The 18,118-nt window shown below is 47.7% G+C and overlaps 1 protein-coding gene across 2 annotated transcripts in view; it reads left to right on the top strand.

Moving 5' to 3' along the window:
* The window catches only part of EPHB3 (EPH receptor B3), a 94,319-nt gene that overhangs the window by 34,753 nt on the left and 41,448 nt on the right, over positions 1 to 18,118 (top strand). For both annotated transcript variants that reach the window (XM_083442002.1, XM_083442001.1), the window contains exons 2-3: positions 5,503 to 5,567; positions 9,479 to 10,151. In XM_083442002.1, coding sequence (XP_083298128.1) covers positions 5,503 to 5,567; positions 9,479 to 10,151 — 738 coding nt within the window. The remainder of the gene's footprint in view (positions 1 to 5,502; positions 5,568 to 9,478; positions 10,152 to 18,118) is intronic.

Here is an 18,118-nt window from a genome sequence, read left to right as displayed (position 1 = left end):
CTTTTTTGTTGCTCCAAAATTCCACTTCTACTTTGGTATCCTTACTTAGATTTGATAGTTCCATATTGCCATGGACCTTAACAAAAACAGTTTTGGCTAATCCATTATTCTCATTTTGTTTACGCAGCACCATCAGTGTACACAGGACTTTTTAGTTTAGAGAATGCCCATAAAAGGTAAAGGGACCCCTGACCGTAAGGTCCAGTCGCAGACAACTCTGGGGTTGCGGTGCTCATCTCGCTTTATTGGCCGAGGGAGCCAGAGTCCAGCTTCCGGGTCATGTGGCCAGCAGGACTAAGCTGCTTCTGGTGAACCAGAGCAGCGCACAGAAACACCGTTTACCTTCCCACCGGAGTGGTACCTATTTATCTACTTGCACTTTGACGTGGTTTTGAACTGCTAAGTTGGCAGGAGCAGGGACTGAACAACAGGACCTCACTCCATCGCGGGGATTCGAACCGCTGACCTTCTGATCGGCAAGCCCTAGGCTCTGTGGTTTAACCCACAGCTCCACCTGCGTCCTAGAGAATGCCCATAGAACTAAAGAATTGTAGAGCCATCTAGTCCAACCCCCTGCGATGCAGGAATCTCAGCTAAAGCATCCCTGACAGAACCCAGATATGATGCCTCTGATATAGTCAACAAGTCCTGCTTTCCATCTGTTTTATGTCACCTTCTATATCTTCACAACACAATGTGAGGGAGGTCAGGCTGAGAAGTAAGCAAAAACTACGAGAAGTGAGTTTAAAATGGGAAACTGCACATAACCAGCACCTTTCCTTTTTGTTCATTAAGGTTCCCAAAATGTTTTCCCTTTGGTTTTTCATAGAATCATAGAATACAATTCTATGGGACCCCAAGGGTCATCTAGTCCAACCCCCTGCAATGCAGGAACGTCAGCTACAGCATCCATGACAGATGGCCACCCAACCTCTGCTTAAAAACCTCCAAGGAAGGAGGGTCCAGTGGGAGTCTTTCCCACTGTCAAACAGCTCTTACTGTCAGAAAGTTCTTCCTGATGTTGAGTCAGAATCTCCTTTCTTGAATTCATTGATTCAGATCCGAGCCTCTGGAAGAGGTTTACGTTTTACTTGGAAACATGGTCAATAATCACCAGCTAAAAACAAAGACAGAAAAGCGTGCAAACAAAACTTTTGCCCAAGAACAGGCAATGGAGGAAAGGAAGGACAACACCGAATCATATTTGGAAGGGACCCCGATAATCATCTCGTCCAACCCTCTACGATGCAGAAATATTCTCTTACGGGGACCAAACCTGCAACTTTGGCATTATAATCAGAATACTCTAACCAGCTGAGCTATCCAGCTGATGGCATAAAAGAGCCCTGCTGGATCAGGCCAGCGGTCTTATCTGGTCCGGCATCCTGCTCTCACATTGGCCAGCCAGATGCTTGTGGGGAGCGTGCAAGGGGGACCTTGGAGGCACAACAGCCCTCTCCCCTCCAGCAAGGGGTATTTAGCGCAAGCGCACTCCCAGCAGCGGACAGTGACGTGTGGCAGATGTAGGCTAAGGCACTCAAATGTAATCCAAAGTGTGCCCTAGTTTGGGGCGAGCGATTGGGATGGAGGCTAAAACCAAGACCGTGGAAGAGGTGGGCTTTGAGGAGGACTCTGAAGAAAGTTGGCATCCCTTAAGTGGAGTGTGTGTGTGTTTGTGTGTGTGTGTGTGGAACCTCTGTCTCTGCAGACTGCAGTTCCCATTGTCCCTGAGCATGTTTGCTGGTGCTGTTGGGTGTCCAAGAACTTTTAGTTTCCCACCCCTGGCTTAGGTGATCTGGCTGGGAGTCCCAGGCAAGAGAGAGAGGGGGGGAGACGGGAACCATTTCTAGATTCAAGACAAGATTCAGCATTCTGGCGCACTGTGGGGAGTGTTTTGGACGTCCATGTGCTGCATTCCACGGCACTTGTTTTCAGGGCAAAGCATGGGTGGTATGCAAACCACTTCCAGCACGCGCAAGTTTCCTTTCAATAAACGCGGAAGCCCATCAATCATGCCTTTTGATGGGAGATAGATCACTCGGTTGACAGGCCATAAATTCCTCACTTTTGAGAGCGGCATGACGGTTTCCTGGCACGGCGCGTATCTGGCCTCCCCTCCACAAGGCAGAGATGGTATCTCGGTGGCGGAGCGCATGTGCGAGGTGCTTTTTGGGGTTTGCTCCCGCCCACTCTTCGTTGGGACTGCACGTGTCCAACCTGTTCTGTAAGGACCAGGGGAAAAACAACCGCCACCATGTCCTCCTTTGTTTATCGTGGCTTGTTTGTTTTGTAAGGCAGGAGTTACTTTAAATCTCGACAAGTGAAAAATTTGTGCAAGCCTTTGCTTGTAGCAAGGGCGGGAAACCGGCAATTCTCCAGATGTTGTTGGACTACAATTCCCACCATCTGCAGCTAGCCACAGGGGTCAGGGATGATGGGAGATGTGATTCTGTGTTTTGGGTGTGATTCAGAATACAACTGGGCTGGTAGTACAATGAGTATTCCCAAAAACAACCACCAGTTAGATGGTGTTTTCTGACAGTATCTCTCTCTCTCTCTCTCTCTCTTTCTCAAATGTGCAAAAGTAATAAAATGATGCTAACTGCTACTCTGTGGGCCTTGGAGACAAGGTAGCTGCATAAAGTCATAATGTCTAGCTTTGACTCTTGCATTGTGAGCAGGAAGGTCCCAGCCACTTTGGGTGACTGTGATGGAGAAGTTTTGTTCCACAGAAGGGTGTCAAGGGTGCAGCGACAACAAACTACCGTATTTTTCGCTCTATAAGACGCACCAGACCATAAGACACACTTAGTTTTTGGAGAAGGAAAACAAGGGAAAAAATATTCTGAATCCCAGAAGCCAGAACAGCAAGAGGGATCGCTGCGCAGTGAAAGCAGCAATCCCTCTTGCTGTTCTGGCTTCTGGGATAGCTGTGCAGCCTGCATTCGCTCCATAAGACGCACACACATTTCCCCTTACTTTTTAGGAGGGAAAAAGTGAGTCTTATACAGCAAAAAATACGGTAATTTGTCCATTCCACTTCCCATCCAATTCTCATTATTCCCAGCCATGTTTCTGCATCAGTTTGCGATTTCATTTTCTAAGGGAAAAGGCCTCGAGAAAACTCAACGGCAGTTTAGCACACTTTACTGCTCATCTACACATTTCCAAGGCAGTTTTGCCTCACACACACATTTTTTTGCAAGCAATTACCCCCTACTATAACACTTTTCTGTACGTTGACAAAAAACAACAACAACCATGTGTGCTTTTGTATGTGCATGTTCCCCTAACGCGTGTACGCATTTTGTACGCGTTTTCAGGGCTGAAGAACTGCCTTGCAAAATTCAGAGAAATGGCAGGTTTTGAAGGGTAGCTGTGTCTCAGTTTGCACATTGTTTCAGGAAGTACAAACTAGGGAGATTTGTGTCAAAATGTGAACCGAACTGAACTAACTGCTCCCTACAGGGTAATCCCTTGTGGCTGGCTTCCTCGCGTTATTTCCCCATACTACCCGGTCTCTCATGATACCTTATTTACAAGGACAGGTACTCAGAGCCTTTTTAATAAGACAACCTATCATGAACTGGGGTCTAGTTTTGTGATGTGTGCTTGCTATGCTGCTGGAACCCAGCTGTGTTATAAACTCTTACGGCTGCACAACTGTTTTTGCCACGCATCTGATTTTGCCCCAGAATCTTCCTATCTATCTATCTATATCTATCTATCTATCTATCTATCTATCTATCTATCTATCTATCTATCATCTATCTATCTATCATCTATCATCTATCTATCTATCATCATCTACCTATCATCTATCTATCTCTATATCTATCTATCTATCTATCATCTATCTATCTATATCTATCTATCTATCTATCTATCTATCTATCTATCTATCTATCATCTATCTATCTATCTATCATCTCTATCTATCTATCTATCTATCTATCTATCTATCTATCTATCTATCATCTATCTATCTATCTATCATCTATCATCTATCTATCTATCTATCTATCTATCTATCATCTATCTATCTATCTATCTATCTATCATCTATCTATCTATCATCTATCTATCTATCTATCATCATCTATCTATCTATCATCTTTCAGCTGATGTTATCAACCTGCTAGTGTTTGGTCCTCCATGTCAAATGCCCATCTTTCTCTTGTCGCGGATGCTGGCAAGCTGCAGAATGGCCTGGCGCTACTCGGGGTCAACCGTCTTTGGTTACGGCCCCGACAAAAATCCCAGATGCGCTGTTGTTCATTCTCTGTCTCTCTGTTCACCCCCAAGGCTGAGGCTGGGACTTGGGAGGCTCTTTGGGGAATGCTGACAGGGAGGTTTTGGCTGTTAATCTGCTGCTGGAATGTTGGCCAGACGGTCAAATTCTCCCCCCCCTATTTTTTGAAACGGCAGGAGTGAGCGGCGCATGGGAAGCTGCCTCCCTGCTCTTCTCTTGCTGGATAAACCTGCTTCAGCCTTCGCCGCCCCAGTCACGGGGAAAGCACTCTTTCTACCAGTGCTGTGGTTAATACATGCCAAAGTCTGGGAGAAGTTGGGTGTGTGTGGAGCTTTTCCTGCCTCTTCTGCCAGGTCTGCGCAGAAGTGAGGAATGGGAGAGGTCAAAAGGGTGCAGGGAGGGCAGTCATTAGGGTAGACCAAGCGTGTAACTCCAGGGAAATCTCCTTCCTGAAGGCAAAACAGCCCCAACGTTCAGCCGTAACAAGGACCTTTGTTGTCCTGCAATCTTCCCACATCCCATTCCATCCCAGGGTTAAGTTTTCTCTTTTTTAAAAAATAAGAAATGATCTCTAGGGGCTTGTGTTATGTGTAGGTTTCTGGTGCTCTTGTTTCTTCCTCTCCTCCTTCAAGTGCCAGGGCTTAGCTCTGGAACCTGTCAAAGGCAGCAGTGGCATGTCCCAGAGCATGTACAAAGTGCCATCCGCTGGGCCAACACAGGCAGCATCTCCATAACTACCTGCAGGTGAAAATGCATTCTGTGGGAGACCCAGTTCACTGTAATCTATCTGCTGCCTCGTTTTTCCGTGCCAGGCTAGGGGGTGTGCCAAGCTGAAGGTCCTCTTTGCTGTTTTCCGGAAGTCTCTTTTGGTGTAATTTGACACATGTGTTGCTGTAACACGTTTTATTTTATTTGTATTTGCTAAATTTGTATACCGCCCTTCATCCGTAGATCTTGGGGCTGTTCACTGCATAAAAACACAAAATACATAATAAGTGCAACAACGAAAACAAACCAATAACCCAATGATGTTAATGAGAGTTTTCGGTCTATTGCTGATTTTAATCTTTTGAATGGTTCTTTTAAACTATTTTTTGCCCATAATTGTATTGTGTAACTCCTTGGGTAAAACCTGCTTGAGGTTTTTATTTTTTGCTTTTACAATCAAGCCGTGTAGAAATAAAACAAATAACTTTGTGCAACAGTGACCTCCAAGTTGTGTGTTTCTCTCTCTCTCTCCCACCCTTTAGAAACTCTGATGGATACGAAGTGGGTGACATCTGAGCTGGCGTGGACGGCTCATCCCGAGACTGGGGTAAGATGTTCCATTCTCCAAAGGGGCCCGGGTTGGAACCAGACGTGGGCAGAATTATGAGCCACATTGCTTTTGTCTTCCTTTGCTCTCCTGTGCTAAACTTAGGTTTAGCTTAATCAATAGAGCGTGAGACTCTTGATCTCATGGTCGTGTGTTCGAATCCCGCACTGGGCAAAATATCTCCGCATTGCAGGGGATTGGACTAAATGACCCTCGTAGTCCCTTCCTACTCTACAGTTCTGTGATTCGTGAATTCACCTGCAACTCCCAAATATTGATTCAGCCACCCATGTGAATTCCAGCAGTTGTAATGAGGGTAGCCCAAAAAGGCCTCTTAGACCTATAAAAGCCATGGAAATCATTCATTTGCAGAATTTGCCTTTTGAGCAGTATGCACCAGGGCAGTGCTCATTCACATCAAACCATAGTTAAATCATAACTATGGTTTAACATGACATGTGAGCGCAGACTTTAAAACAAAATCATAAAATGTCATAAGAACTTCTGCTTCAGTCTTACTGTAACCCAAATGATTTTTTTTTAAAGCAAAGTTCTTACACATAGATTTGTGTAGCAGTGGTTGGTAAAGGACGAAGTGGGATAAGTAAGGGGCAGTGGGTTGTGTGTAGGGGTGAGCTGTGTCTACAGCCGCCTGAGAACGGAAAAGACAGAGATCACCATAACAGGGAACCAAAAGATTGATTCTTTGGGGAACTGTAGTCATGTGCAGAATAATCATAGGTGATGTCTTAAAGTTTGTGCTCCCATGTCATGTTAAAAACCATAGTTACTGTTTAACTATGGTGCAATGTGAATGAGCTGCGCCATAGTGTATTCTGCTCAAAAAACGCTCTGCTTTGCTCTTCCCCTCCTTGCTTCTGGAACAGCAAACTACAACAAACCACAGGTCTTTGCTCGTTGTGTCGTCTGAACCTGAGCTCATGGTTTGTTTTCCCCAAAGATCCCACAAGCAACAAGCCGAAGAACAAACCTTGGCTACAGCTCATGGTTTATTTGGAAAGAAACAAACCATTAGCCCAGGTTCAAACCAGTACAGCAAGTCGAGTCGTGAGGCTTTTTGTTCCTGATGCAGCCAGGAGTGTGGTAAGAGTGAACCGGGGACATTTGAGTAGCGTTCTCCGGCATGCTGTTGGTTCAGATTAAACCATAGTTTCATGTGTGAACCATGCAGATATTTCTGCAAGCAGTAAAAAAAAAAAAAGCCCTTTAATGATTTGATTTTTAAAGGGAAACGGTTTTGTGCCATTAGCCTTGTCCTGCTTCTGCAGAAAGTATTGGGTGTGTAGAATTATAAGAAGCCTTGGGGGGGTTTCAGAGATTGATATATGTCAGCTGTCATCATTCTGTCAAACTCTAGCGTGACCAAAGAGCAGGACCCAGAATAGGAATGTTCATAAGGAGCAGATTTAATGACTGGGGTCACCAGAGCCAAAGAGAGAGTTTAGCCACCTCGTTACACTCTTTTATTTTATCCTATATACAGTGGTACCTCGGTTTACGAACTTAATCCATTCCTGAAGTCCGTTCTTATACCAAATCCATTTTTAAACCGAGGCGCGCTTCCCCTAATGAGGCCTCCTGCTGCCAGTGCCCTTCCACCATTCGGCTTCCGTTCATAGACCGAGGTAAAGTTCACAAACCGGAACACTGCTTCCAGTTTTGTGGAGTTCATAAACCGAATAGTTCATTAACAGGACTGTTCGTAAACCGAGGTATCACTGTAGTTGGATGGTCTCTCCATTCAGTTCTATGGGGCAAATTAAACTGCAGCCTCACCCATTGCACAGGCTGGCCTAGTCCACTCTTCCGGGGATTCCCCTCTCGTGTATTTGCACATAAGTGTGTATACGCATGCCTGTGTACAATGCAGCATATGCAGAGATGCACCTCGCCACCATCAGGGTATATACATCTGTAGTATATGCAGACATGAGCACGCGCAGAACACTTGCCATAACTGGAGATTTGCTAGCAAATAGTAAAATAGCAACAAAAATGGGTGATCTTGGTTTGCTCCTTTCCTCGTAACATCCAAACGTGTCCTGGGGCCACTGACCTCCTGTTTGTTCCCCAACCAATATTGCTGAATGGTGCTGCTCATTAATAGCATTATTGACTTCATGACCACAACAAAAGCCTGTTGCAAGTTGTTGCAGGCAGACGCTGCGTGACTTCATCTCTTCCCATGACTTTCCCTTTTGTTTCTGCGCTTTTGTGGGGTTTTCGCTACCACCCATGAGAACTAGAAACTTGATCCCTCCCTTCCCCTCAATATATCATCCCCCCACTCCCCCAAGCAATGAAAGCTGTGCATTTTGGGGGGGGGGGGGGCAGTGAGGAATTTTCTTCTCTCCAGGCAAGTTTTCAGCAAATCTTCCTCACCCTCCAGCTTCCCTGCCAATTGCATTATGGGGCCGGGGTTTTGGAGCCAGGGATGAGAGCTCTGTTCCAGGCCAAGGTTTGCATTTCCTCCTGGAACATTTTCCGTGGGCTGCATGTCAGTGTTGGGTGTGGCCAGAGGCAAAACTGGGGGTGAATCAGTGAATTGGGACTCTACAGTAGTCAGCTACATTCCAGCCGTGCAAAACCAGATTTTTATATTCTAGTACGAAAACGGCACAGATCAACTGCCTAGAGTTACCTGCCTTCACATAACTTCCAGTTTGGGCTTTGAGATGGAGCCAAGATTGCTAACGGATGATGCCCATGCAGATTTGTTTTTTAATTTCACCCTGCCTTCTCTCCAAGGCTTGTGTGCTCCTGCCTCTGCAGCTAATCTCACATGCAACGGGTATTAGTGCCGATTTAACAGGAGAGAGGGGCCTTAGCTCTGCAGTGGGGAGCAGAATTTTGCAAGTAGGCACATCCCAGGTTCAGTCCTGGCACCTGCACTCTGAGGATGTTGCACTTGAGGGGCTGGGAAAAGGCTTAAGCTTGGGAGACTTTGGGGTGTCTCTCTGCCAAAGAAGGCAACCCAGGACTGAAACCAGCTTCCGGTGGGGGCAAAGGGCTCTGTGCCCTGATGTCAAGTGGGCTCGTGGGCTTCCCAGAGGCAACTGGTTGGCCACAGTGGGATTTAGGAACACGGGGGGGGGGGGGCTGCCTTTCACTGAGTCAGATCATTGGTCTAGCTTAGTCTATTCTGATCAGCAGTTGCTCTTCACGGATTTGGGGTGGAGGTCTTTCCTTGCCATACCTGGAGATGCCAGGAACTGGGCATGGGACCTCCCACATTCAAAGCAAATACCATACCACTGAGCTGCAGTCCTTCCCCGTGATTTATGGCAGCAACCTTTATTTCCTTGCATCCAAACTTTTCAGTAGCAAACAGCTTACGTTTGGGAGAATCTTGGTGATATGCCTGGGTGTCCTGGTTTGCTTTGCCCTTCTTAGAGTGGCTTGAATTTTTCGATTTTCAAAAATGAGGGGTACTAAAAAGTCGAAACATGACTCGGGAAATCAAATAGCGTTTTTGGTTAAATTATTATGGTTTTGCTTTGCTTGATAGGTGGAATGTGTGTGAAATGGCACAGAAGTCGTTAAAACTGCCAATACTTGCAGTTATATTATATATTACTATTATTAGTATTTATAATTACTATTATTTAGCGTTACCTGACAGTTTCATAAGGTCAAATTAAAATGCTCTGGTTTTCCAAAAGCAGTTTATGCACTTCTTAATCAGATGTAGACCTGCCAAGCCAAAAGTTATCCAATCACAAAAATAACAGCAGATTTGAATTCCTTGCACCCAAAAACATTTTTTCTAGGAGAAAAAAAATGGCAAAAAAGTAAGTTTCTCCTCCCCACCTTAAAATGACACGCCCTACTTAGCCATTCCTCCCCTTTCTCTCATTAAAAATGGACCGGTGTCATTTAATTTTGTGCAGTGGGAAGAAGTCAGTGGCTACGACGAGGCCATGAATCCCATCCGGACGTACCAGGTGTGCAACGTCCAAGAAATGAACCAGAACAACTGGCTGCGCACCCAGTTCATTGAGCGCCACGATGTCCAGCGCGTCTACGTGGAGCTGAAATTCACGGTGCGCGACTGCAACAGCATCCCCAACATCCCCGGCTCTTGCAAAGAGACCTTCAACCTTTTCTACTACGAGTCGGACACGGACTCTGCCTCTGCCTCCAGCCCCTTCTGGATGGAAAACCCTTACGTCAAAGTGGATACAATTGCCCCCGACGAGAGTTTCTCGAAGCTGGAATCTGGCCGGATGAACACCAAAGTCCGCAGCTTCGGGCCCCTTTCCAAGAATGGCTTCTACTTGGCTTTCCAGGACCTGGGAGCTTGCATGTCGCTCATCTCCGTCCGTGCCTTCTACAAAAAGTGCTCCAGCACCATTGCTGGCTTTGCCGTTTTCCCCGAGACCTTGACTGGAGCGGAGCCGACCTCCTTGGTCATTGCTCCGGGCACCTGCATCCCCAATGCGGTGGAAGTGTCCGTGCCCTTGAAACTCTACTGTAATGGCGACGGGGAGTGGATGGTACCCGTGGGAGCTTGCACCTGTGCTGCTGGGTATGAACCGGCTATGAAGGAGACTCAGTGCCTAGGTAAGTGGTGGCCTCCCTCCGGGCATTCCTTGGTTGCATGTGTTGAGACCGTTGCTTTAGTTCCTGGCTGGTTTGCCCAATGTATGCTGCTGGTGTAGACAGTTTGGCACTTGGGGGAGGAAATCTTAACTCTCTCTTTCCCGCCGCCTCCATCCCCAAGGGTCAAAAAATTAATTAGATTATGATGTCCGCCAGCTAAACCAGATGTCTCACCTGACTCATGGTAGGGCCGGCTCATTGTTAATGGTGTGCACCATCCCGTCAGTCTTAGCTTTTGTCTTTGTATACAACACTGTGCAAGGAACTTGAGGCTGCAGAACTAGCAGCCACCAACAGTGGTCAAGAGTGGGGCAAAGGCAGACTGGTTGGAAGGCAGCAGAGACAAGAGCCTTTTAAGGTGTCTAGAGTTCGTACTGTTTTTCAGGGCTTTATATGATCAAAAGCAGCACCTTGTCCTCTGCTCTGGAACGATGCCACCAACCCAGGTTCCTGCTCTCTCTTTATGCAACTGACAGCTCACAAATGCCAGAAGTGTGCACACACACCACCCTCCTTGAGCCTGACCTCCTGACATCTTAGCTTTAAAATTAAAAGGTCTCTCTTTCTGGGTCAGAGCCTGGGCACATTAAAGCCTCTGAGGTTTATACTGGCCTCGTCTCGCTAATACCTTCTGCCATGGCGAATGTCTGGTGGGTGTTTGAAAGTCTAGCAGGTAGCCAGAGATGCTATAGGAAGCAGCTTATCTCTGCTTTCTTCCTTAGCACTCTTTCCTCCAATTCCTCTGGTCATAGAGTGCTTATTTCAGTGTCTGGAGGTTATCTCCCGAAGTGTAAATCCAATTGACTCTGAATCAAACAAAGCCTTGGGGTATTGTCACTGCGAGGCGGTGCTGGGGCACTGAGGAGCAGCCGTCCGTGGCTTGGAGGGGTAGCCAGAGAAGCAAGAGTGAGCAATGCCTGCTGCCAGCTTCGAGGCTGAGAACCTGGAATCGTAGAACCGTAGAGTTTGAAAAGGGACTCCAGGGGTCATCTAGTCCAGCCCGCTGCATTGAAGGAGTCGCAGCTAAAGAATCCTTGACAGATGGCCGCCTGACCTCTGTTTAGAAACCTCCAAGGAAGGAGAGCCCACCAGTTTCTCAGGTAGTTTCTCTCTCAGGAAGTTCTTCCTCGTGGGTAGTCGGAATCTCCTTTCTTGTAAAACCTGTTCTTTTGAAAAACATGTCTGTAAAACATGGCACCTGCACTAGGACATTGACTCATGCTCTGGTGTGTGTGTGTGTGTGTGTTTTAGTGCTTTTGTAGGGAATGCAAAGTATATCATCACGTTAACACTTAATCACAGCTGCAAAAGATCTGGAACTTAGAGGGCAGGGAAAATGGGGGAAAGGGGGAGAGAGAGAGAGAGAGAGAGAGAGAGAGAGAGAGAGGAGGTCTCTCCTTCCTATTGTGCTGCTCCTTGGCTCAGGCTGCCAGAGTGTGAATTCTGCCTGCTCTGGAGCCCAGCCAACAATGAAGACACCTTTCTTTGAGAAGTCCCTGAGTGCATCTGAGCGTTTGCCTCAAATTGCTCTGAATTTTTGAACAAGCCGCCTGAGCTGTATGTACCTGCTCTGGAGCTCAGGGCGGTACAAGTGACCACCGCAAAAGGGAAGATCGGTAGGAATCTGCCTTATACTGGCTAGCTCCTGACTGCAGACACTGACTGGCAGCAGCTGTTCAGGATTTCAGGCATATGACTTTCCCCGCAGGTTCCCAAAGATGCTGGGAAGTGATCCTGGGACCTCCTGCAGGCAAACCAAAAACTCCCTGACCCACAGCCCTTCTCAAAGGGAGGGAGAAGGCTGTCATGCCCAGGAAAGGTCAGCAATGGGCCAGGATTTGTATCAATTGCCCCTGGATTTGTAGAGCATAGCATGCCCTTTGGCAGTAGCAAACTTTTAAGCCACAGCCAGTCTCTTTCTGATTCTTTTGGTGGTTGGGAAGGAGAACTAATTCTCCTGTGCGCTATGTTTTGTTTCAGTCCATTAACTCTCCACTCCCACTTAATCACCTTTAGGGTAATTTTTGGAACAGTAGATGATTACTATTTTGCTTCCGCGAATGGGAAACGGAGGCTGGTTCTGTGTAGTGTCCAAGGCAGCCAAGGGGACTTCTTGTTGACGTGAGAATTAGGCTTAAGCCACTCACAACCTCAGAGGGCTGTTGTTGGGACTCAAATGAGGAGCTGAACAGGGAGAACCGTGTCTGCTGCCTTGAGCTATTCGGAGAAAAGGGTGGGATAAAAAAATGCAACAAATGAAGAAATTGATCCTGAAAGGCCCCTGAAAGAGCAGTAGAGTTTAGGCTGCGATCCCACACTCACGTGCCAGAGAGTAAGCTCCATTCAAGTCAATTCGACTTTCTTCTGAGTAGACAGGCATCAGATTGCGCTCTTAATTGTTCTCCTTCCCCCTGCAAAAACAAAACCAAACAAGAAAACCCAACCAGGTATGTCATGTCTGTTCTTAGCTTGCTGTGACTCCTCCAAGCCTTCAGGAGTGAGCAAACCGGGACTCCTAAATCAATCAGTCAAGAGAACCTGTGTAGGCAAGGGGAGGAGAATCAGGGTGCCTGCAGGGGAGACTGCAGCGACAACAAGAACTGTTGAATATTTGGCACTGCTGGCTGCCAAGATTTACCTCTGGAGGGTTATTCTCAGGGAGAGAGCTTCTGCAAAACCTGAGCTTAGTGGGGTGTGATCCCGCCGGGTCATGTCACGTGTAGAGGAGGAGGAGAACCTCAAGCTCAGGGGCCAGATGTGGCCCTCTAGACCTCTCTGTTAGGCCCTTGGAACTCTGCTTAGGCCACATACCCGCCCCAGCCACATCCTCTTTCTCCAGGCCACTCTCCTTACCAGCCTTTGCTCCGTAGCTTAATCTCAGGGTTGTGGGTTTGAGCCCCATGTTGGCTGAAAGAGACCCGCATTTCAGGGGGTTGGACTAGATGATCCTTGCGGTCCCTTCCAACTCTACAATTCTTTGATTCTAAGACTCACAACCTCCTTGGGTGTTCTTGCCTGGCTGGAATGTGTCTTTGGACTCTAATAGTGACTCGTTTGCCTGGTGTTGGGTGTGCGATTTGTGTGTGTGGAAACCAGCCCACTTGAAGGTAATGGCTTTCTTTTCTGTTTGCCCTCCAGAATCTGGTATACATAGGTTTGCTGCATCTGTGTATGGAGGTTCAGTTTAGCTGTCATGGCCGATAGACGAATTCCCCATGCAGATGTTGTTGTTTGTTCTCCCTCTTTTGGGAATGAATTCCATAAGCGGACCATGTGTTCATCCTCCTAAGTGATTCCACCCCCAACCCCCGTTAGATTTGATACTGTTCGTACAAAACACAGATGGGCAATCTGTGGCCCATGTATCTTGCAGCCATAATGTCATGCAGGTGGCAAGTAAGGTGGGAAATGGGGTGCGAGGCAAGGGGATGGTGGGGTAAGGGTGTCCTCACCCACTTCAGACTCCATCCCTGCTTGCTGCTGGTATGGGACTCCTAACATATATTACTAATCCCAAGGTAATGTGGACCTTTGGCAGGGAAAGGGTTACCCAGCCTTGGTGTAAAATGTGTGAATATTTGAAACTACAAAGCAAGTTGCTGGTCATGAGATGGGTAAAAGCACCATAATACTAATTGCTGTGATGTTATTTTTTTACTGGTGAGCAAAAATCTGGCTAGGGACGCAGGTGGCGCTGTGGGTTAAACCACAGAGCCTAGGACTTGCCGATCAGAAGGTCGGCGGTTCGAATCCCCACGACGGGGTGAGCTCCCATTGCTCGGTCCCTGCTCCTGCCAACCTAGCAGTTCGAAAGCACATCAAAGTGCAAGTAGATAAATAGGTACCGCTCTGGCGGGAAGGTAAACTGCATTTCCGTGCACTGCTCTGGTTCACCAGAAGCAGCTTATGCTGGCCACATGACCTGGAAGCTGTATGCCAGCTCCCTCGGCCAGTAAAGCGAGATGAGCGCTGCAACCCCAGAGTCGGTCACGATTGGACCTAATGGTCAGGGGTCCCTTTACCTTTACCTGAAAATTTGGCTGGTTTGGTGACACCACCCACAGCTCTGTGCTGGGTCTTAACGTTTTTGTCTGATTGATCAAAATAGGCCAGGCTATCTTCCCTATGGTTTTTCTGACCTTTCCTCCTGTTTTCTACCTCCCTGTATCTTAGGGGTCTCCTGGCCCTGCCCCAGGCAGATATTACCAACCATACCAGTATTTGTAAGTTCGGGTCCATGCGTTCTGCCATCTTGCCTTGCTGTGTTCAGCCATTTTGTCGGACAAGGCAAGAAGTGATTCAGCAGCATGCTCTCAGCCCCTTTTGGACGCCTGCTAAAGTTTTGACAGGTGTAGACTTTGCTACGATATCCAGTTCATCATCTAGGCAGGTTCTTGGCGCAGATCCAGTACAAATCTTCATTTGCTACTTTGTGCGCTGGGTAATTTAACAGAAAAAGAAAAAAAGAGAGAGATGCGTGTACATGTGTGTGTCTTCTTGTGCCTTTAAAGCTGGAGATCTTCCATATGAAGGTTTCATGTCCGTAAATGGAAACAGATTTTAAGGATTTGCAGCGCCTTGAAGTTTGCCAGATTTCCTGTAAGTTGTGATGGGACTTTGAAAATGTTCACATATTCCTTGGGCAAATATGAAATAGACCTGACTCTCCACTCACGCTTCCTTCCCACTCTCTTTTAAGAGAGGGATTCGGGAATCTTCTGCTTATATGCAGTCCCGAAAAATCCTCCCATAAAAGGCTTGCGTGTGAAATCATAATTTGCAAGCCTAATGTTCACTCCTGGGGGAGAGGATACTAGCGGTCTTCTTAGCCGCACACTGTAAAATATCAGTGGTTTTTAATTCAGCCTTGCAAAGAATAAATCGCACAGCCCTACTGGGAGTGGGAGTGGAGAGGAGTACTACCCCAGATAGTTAACTTTGCCATTCATTATTATAAAAGAGATTCCTCCAACAGGATCAGTTCACTGTACATTGCAATCCTCTCTCCTTTACAACAGCCCTGTAAGGTAGGCTGAGAGAGAGCATTGTCCGGTGTAGTACCCTTAACTCCAAATAAACCACCCCTGTGGTTCTCCAGGTGGTGGACTTGCAACTTCCATTAGCCCTGATCCTTGCAGTCTGGCTGGGGATGGTGTGAGTTGGAGGTCAATAGCACAGGGAGGGCCACCAACCCCACCCCTTTGTTTGCCTCTGCAAGTATGCAGGGAGAGCAAATCACAGTGGACGCTCGGGTTGCGAACGTGATCCGTGTGGGATGCACTTTTGCAACCCGCATCGTTCACACGTTTGCTATTGCACACGCGGGGGTTGTGATTCGGCGCTTCTGCGCATGTGCAAAGTGCGATTTAGCGCTTCTGCCCATGCGCGACCGCCGAAACTCGGAAGTAACCCGTTCTGGTACTTCCAGGTTTCGGCAGTCCATAACCCAAAAAATGCAACCTGAAGCAGCTGTAACCCGAGGTATGACTGTATTCCTGTGCGCAAAATCTGTCTTGCCTGGCAATCGGGTGGCAGTTCTCTCTAGCCAGATGCAGCCAGGTAGTTGGCCGCTGACAAGCCTCTCCTTAAATAGCACTGAAGTCAGGGGACAGGAGAAGATGCAGAAGTGTTGTGTGGTTAAGAATAAAATACCCCAGGCTATGATACTGTGGAGTCGCAGGTTTCAGTTGCCACATCTGAGCAAACGGTGTGTGCATAGCATGCTTCCTGGAGTCAGCAGCTTTGGGTTTTTTCTGCCCACAGAAAAGCTATCAGCGATAGAACGTTAATAAACACCGCAGCTTCTGTCAAGTAAGTCAAAACGCCAGCTTGGCTTGGAAAGCCTTCCGACTGGTTCTCGGAAAAGAGGGGTTGTTGATCTGTTAGCAGAAAGCGGGGTGGGCAGAGAAGCACATTGGAAGGGAGAGGGGGCCTGAGGGGCAAGGCACCCACAAGCAGAGGGGCTGAAGGGAGAATGGCAGGCTGTCTTTAAAACCGGGTGCTGAGCCCGGGAGACGGAGAGGCTCGGGAAGCAGAAAGTGGGTGAAATGGGATTTGGAGTGTCCTGCCCATTTGTTCCCATTCTCTGCTTCCGGTTCTTCAGACAGTTGCTGATCCTGAGTCCCAGGACTGCTGAGCTTTCTGGGGAGTCTCTGGGGGAGTAATGTGTGTGCCTAGCACCCGGAACTGTCGAGTCCTGGGTTCAAACCCTTTGGGGTGGCTTCGAAAGAGGATCAGACAAATTCTCATGGGACAGATCAGGCGATCGGTGGCTACGATCCATAGTGTCTGTATTCTGCCACCACTGTTAGAGGCAGAATGCTTATGAGTACCAGTTAAAATCATAGATTGTAGAGTTGGAAGGGATCACGAGCGCCATCTAGTCCAACCCCCTTTCCTCCCCCCCCCCCATGGAACGCCTCTCTGGCCTTGTTCAGAAGGCTATCTTTGCAAGAAAGGAGCCACCTCTGATGCTCTGTGCCCCACAATGTTCTGCATTGGAGAGGCACGACCCTGGCTGCTTCCCATAGAGAATTCTGACAACTTTTACTTCGCTTATTGTTAAACTGTGGCAGTTAAGCTGGCTGTGAGGGTTTGATCTGCTGCAGCTTCCAAGGTGTGAGACTTGGGAAACCCATGGCTTTCCAAATGTTGCTGACACGCAACTTGCATCATGCCCAGCAAACGTGGCCAGGGCTGAGAGGAGTTGCAATTCAGCAAATCTGGACGGCCAGAGGTTCCCCATGCCTCATACACATACTAGTTTCAAACTTCCGTTTCTGCGTTGAAATGAATTGCCTGTTATTACTTTACACGTTACACAGACACTCAAAAGCCCAGGTTTGCCACCAAGTGCACGCTCCACAGCGAACAGCAACCAATCGGCTGTATCAGGGACTTTTATGCTTGGACCAGTAACTTTAGGCTGAGGCTGCGGCCTAGCCAGGTGTGCTGTGGAAGATGCTGAAGAAGATGGCATTTTCATCCTAGACCCCTGTGATTTGCAGGGATTATGAAGGCTATGGACTGGCCCAGGCTTTGTTCCCAATCCTTGAGGGGAGGTTTATGGTTTGGGCCATTCTCCCTTCTCCCCTCCTCTCTCTCAGCCGGCAGTTCTGAGAGGGGTTGCTCCTGCCTCACAGTAAATAACAATAAAACTGAATTGCAGCTCAGATGGATTTACAGCAAGGTCTTCTCCGCTCCTTTCTAAACTTCCTGGTCTTTTGAAGATCTCCCGCATCTCTTTCATCTTCCCTGATCCTGCATTCTGAGCTGTTAACAATATGTAACTGGAAATCCCACTCCCAAGAGGACAGAGGATTTTGCTCTCTGGTGCCCAATGGAGCCACCTGGGCATGGAGAGCTGGTGCTGACACCATTCAAGCCTCGTTTGCATTTATTTAATTAGCACACGGCTTTCCCTCTGGGACCCGGCTTGGTTCTTCAGGTGGGGGAACCGGAGAGACAGACCCTCAGATGGGAGATGGAGGCGGCTGTCAGCACCTGCAGATACCGTATTTTTCGCTCTATAAGACGCACCAGACCACAAGACGCACCTAGTTTTTGGAGGAGGAAAACAAGAAAAAAAATATTCTGAATCTCAGAAGCCAGAACAGCAAGAGGGATCGCTGCGCAGTGAAAGCAACAATCCCTCTTGCTGTTCTGGCTTCTGGGATAGCTGCGCAGCCTGCATTCGCTCCATAACACACACACACACATTTCCCCTTAATTTTTAGGAGGGAAAAGGTGAGTCTTATAGAGCAAAAAATACAATAACTGTGGTCTGACGTGTCCTACAGGGTTGGGGACCCCTTTTGAGACCAGGGGCCACATTCCTTCCTGGACAGGTTTCAGGAGGCCACATGCCAGAAATGTGTGGAATCTGAGGCATAAATGGGAGCAGCGACATGAATTTTACGTAGGCTAGT

Source organism: Podarcis tiliguerta (genome assembly GCF_965153285.1).
Source record: "Podarcis tiliguerta genome assembly, chromosome: 5".
Classification (NCBI taxonomy): Eukaryota; Metazoa; Chordata; class Lepidosauria; order Squamata; family Lacertidae; genus Podarcis; species Podarcis tiliguerta.
This window is presented reverse-complemented; position numbering and strand designations above follow the sequence as displayed.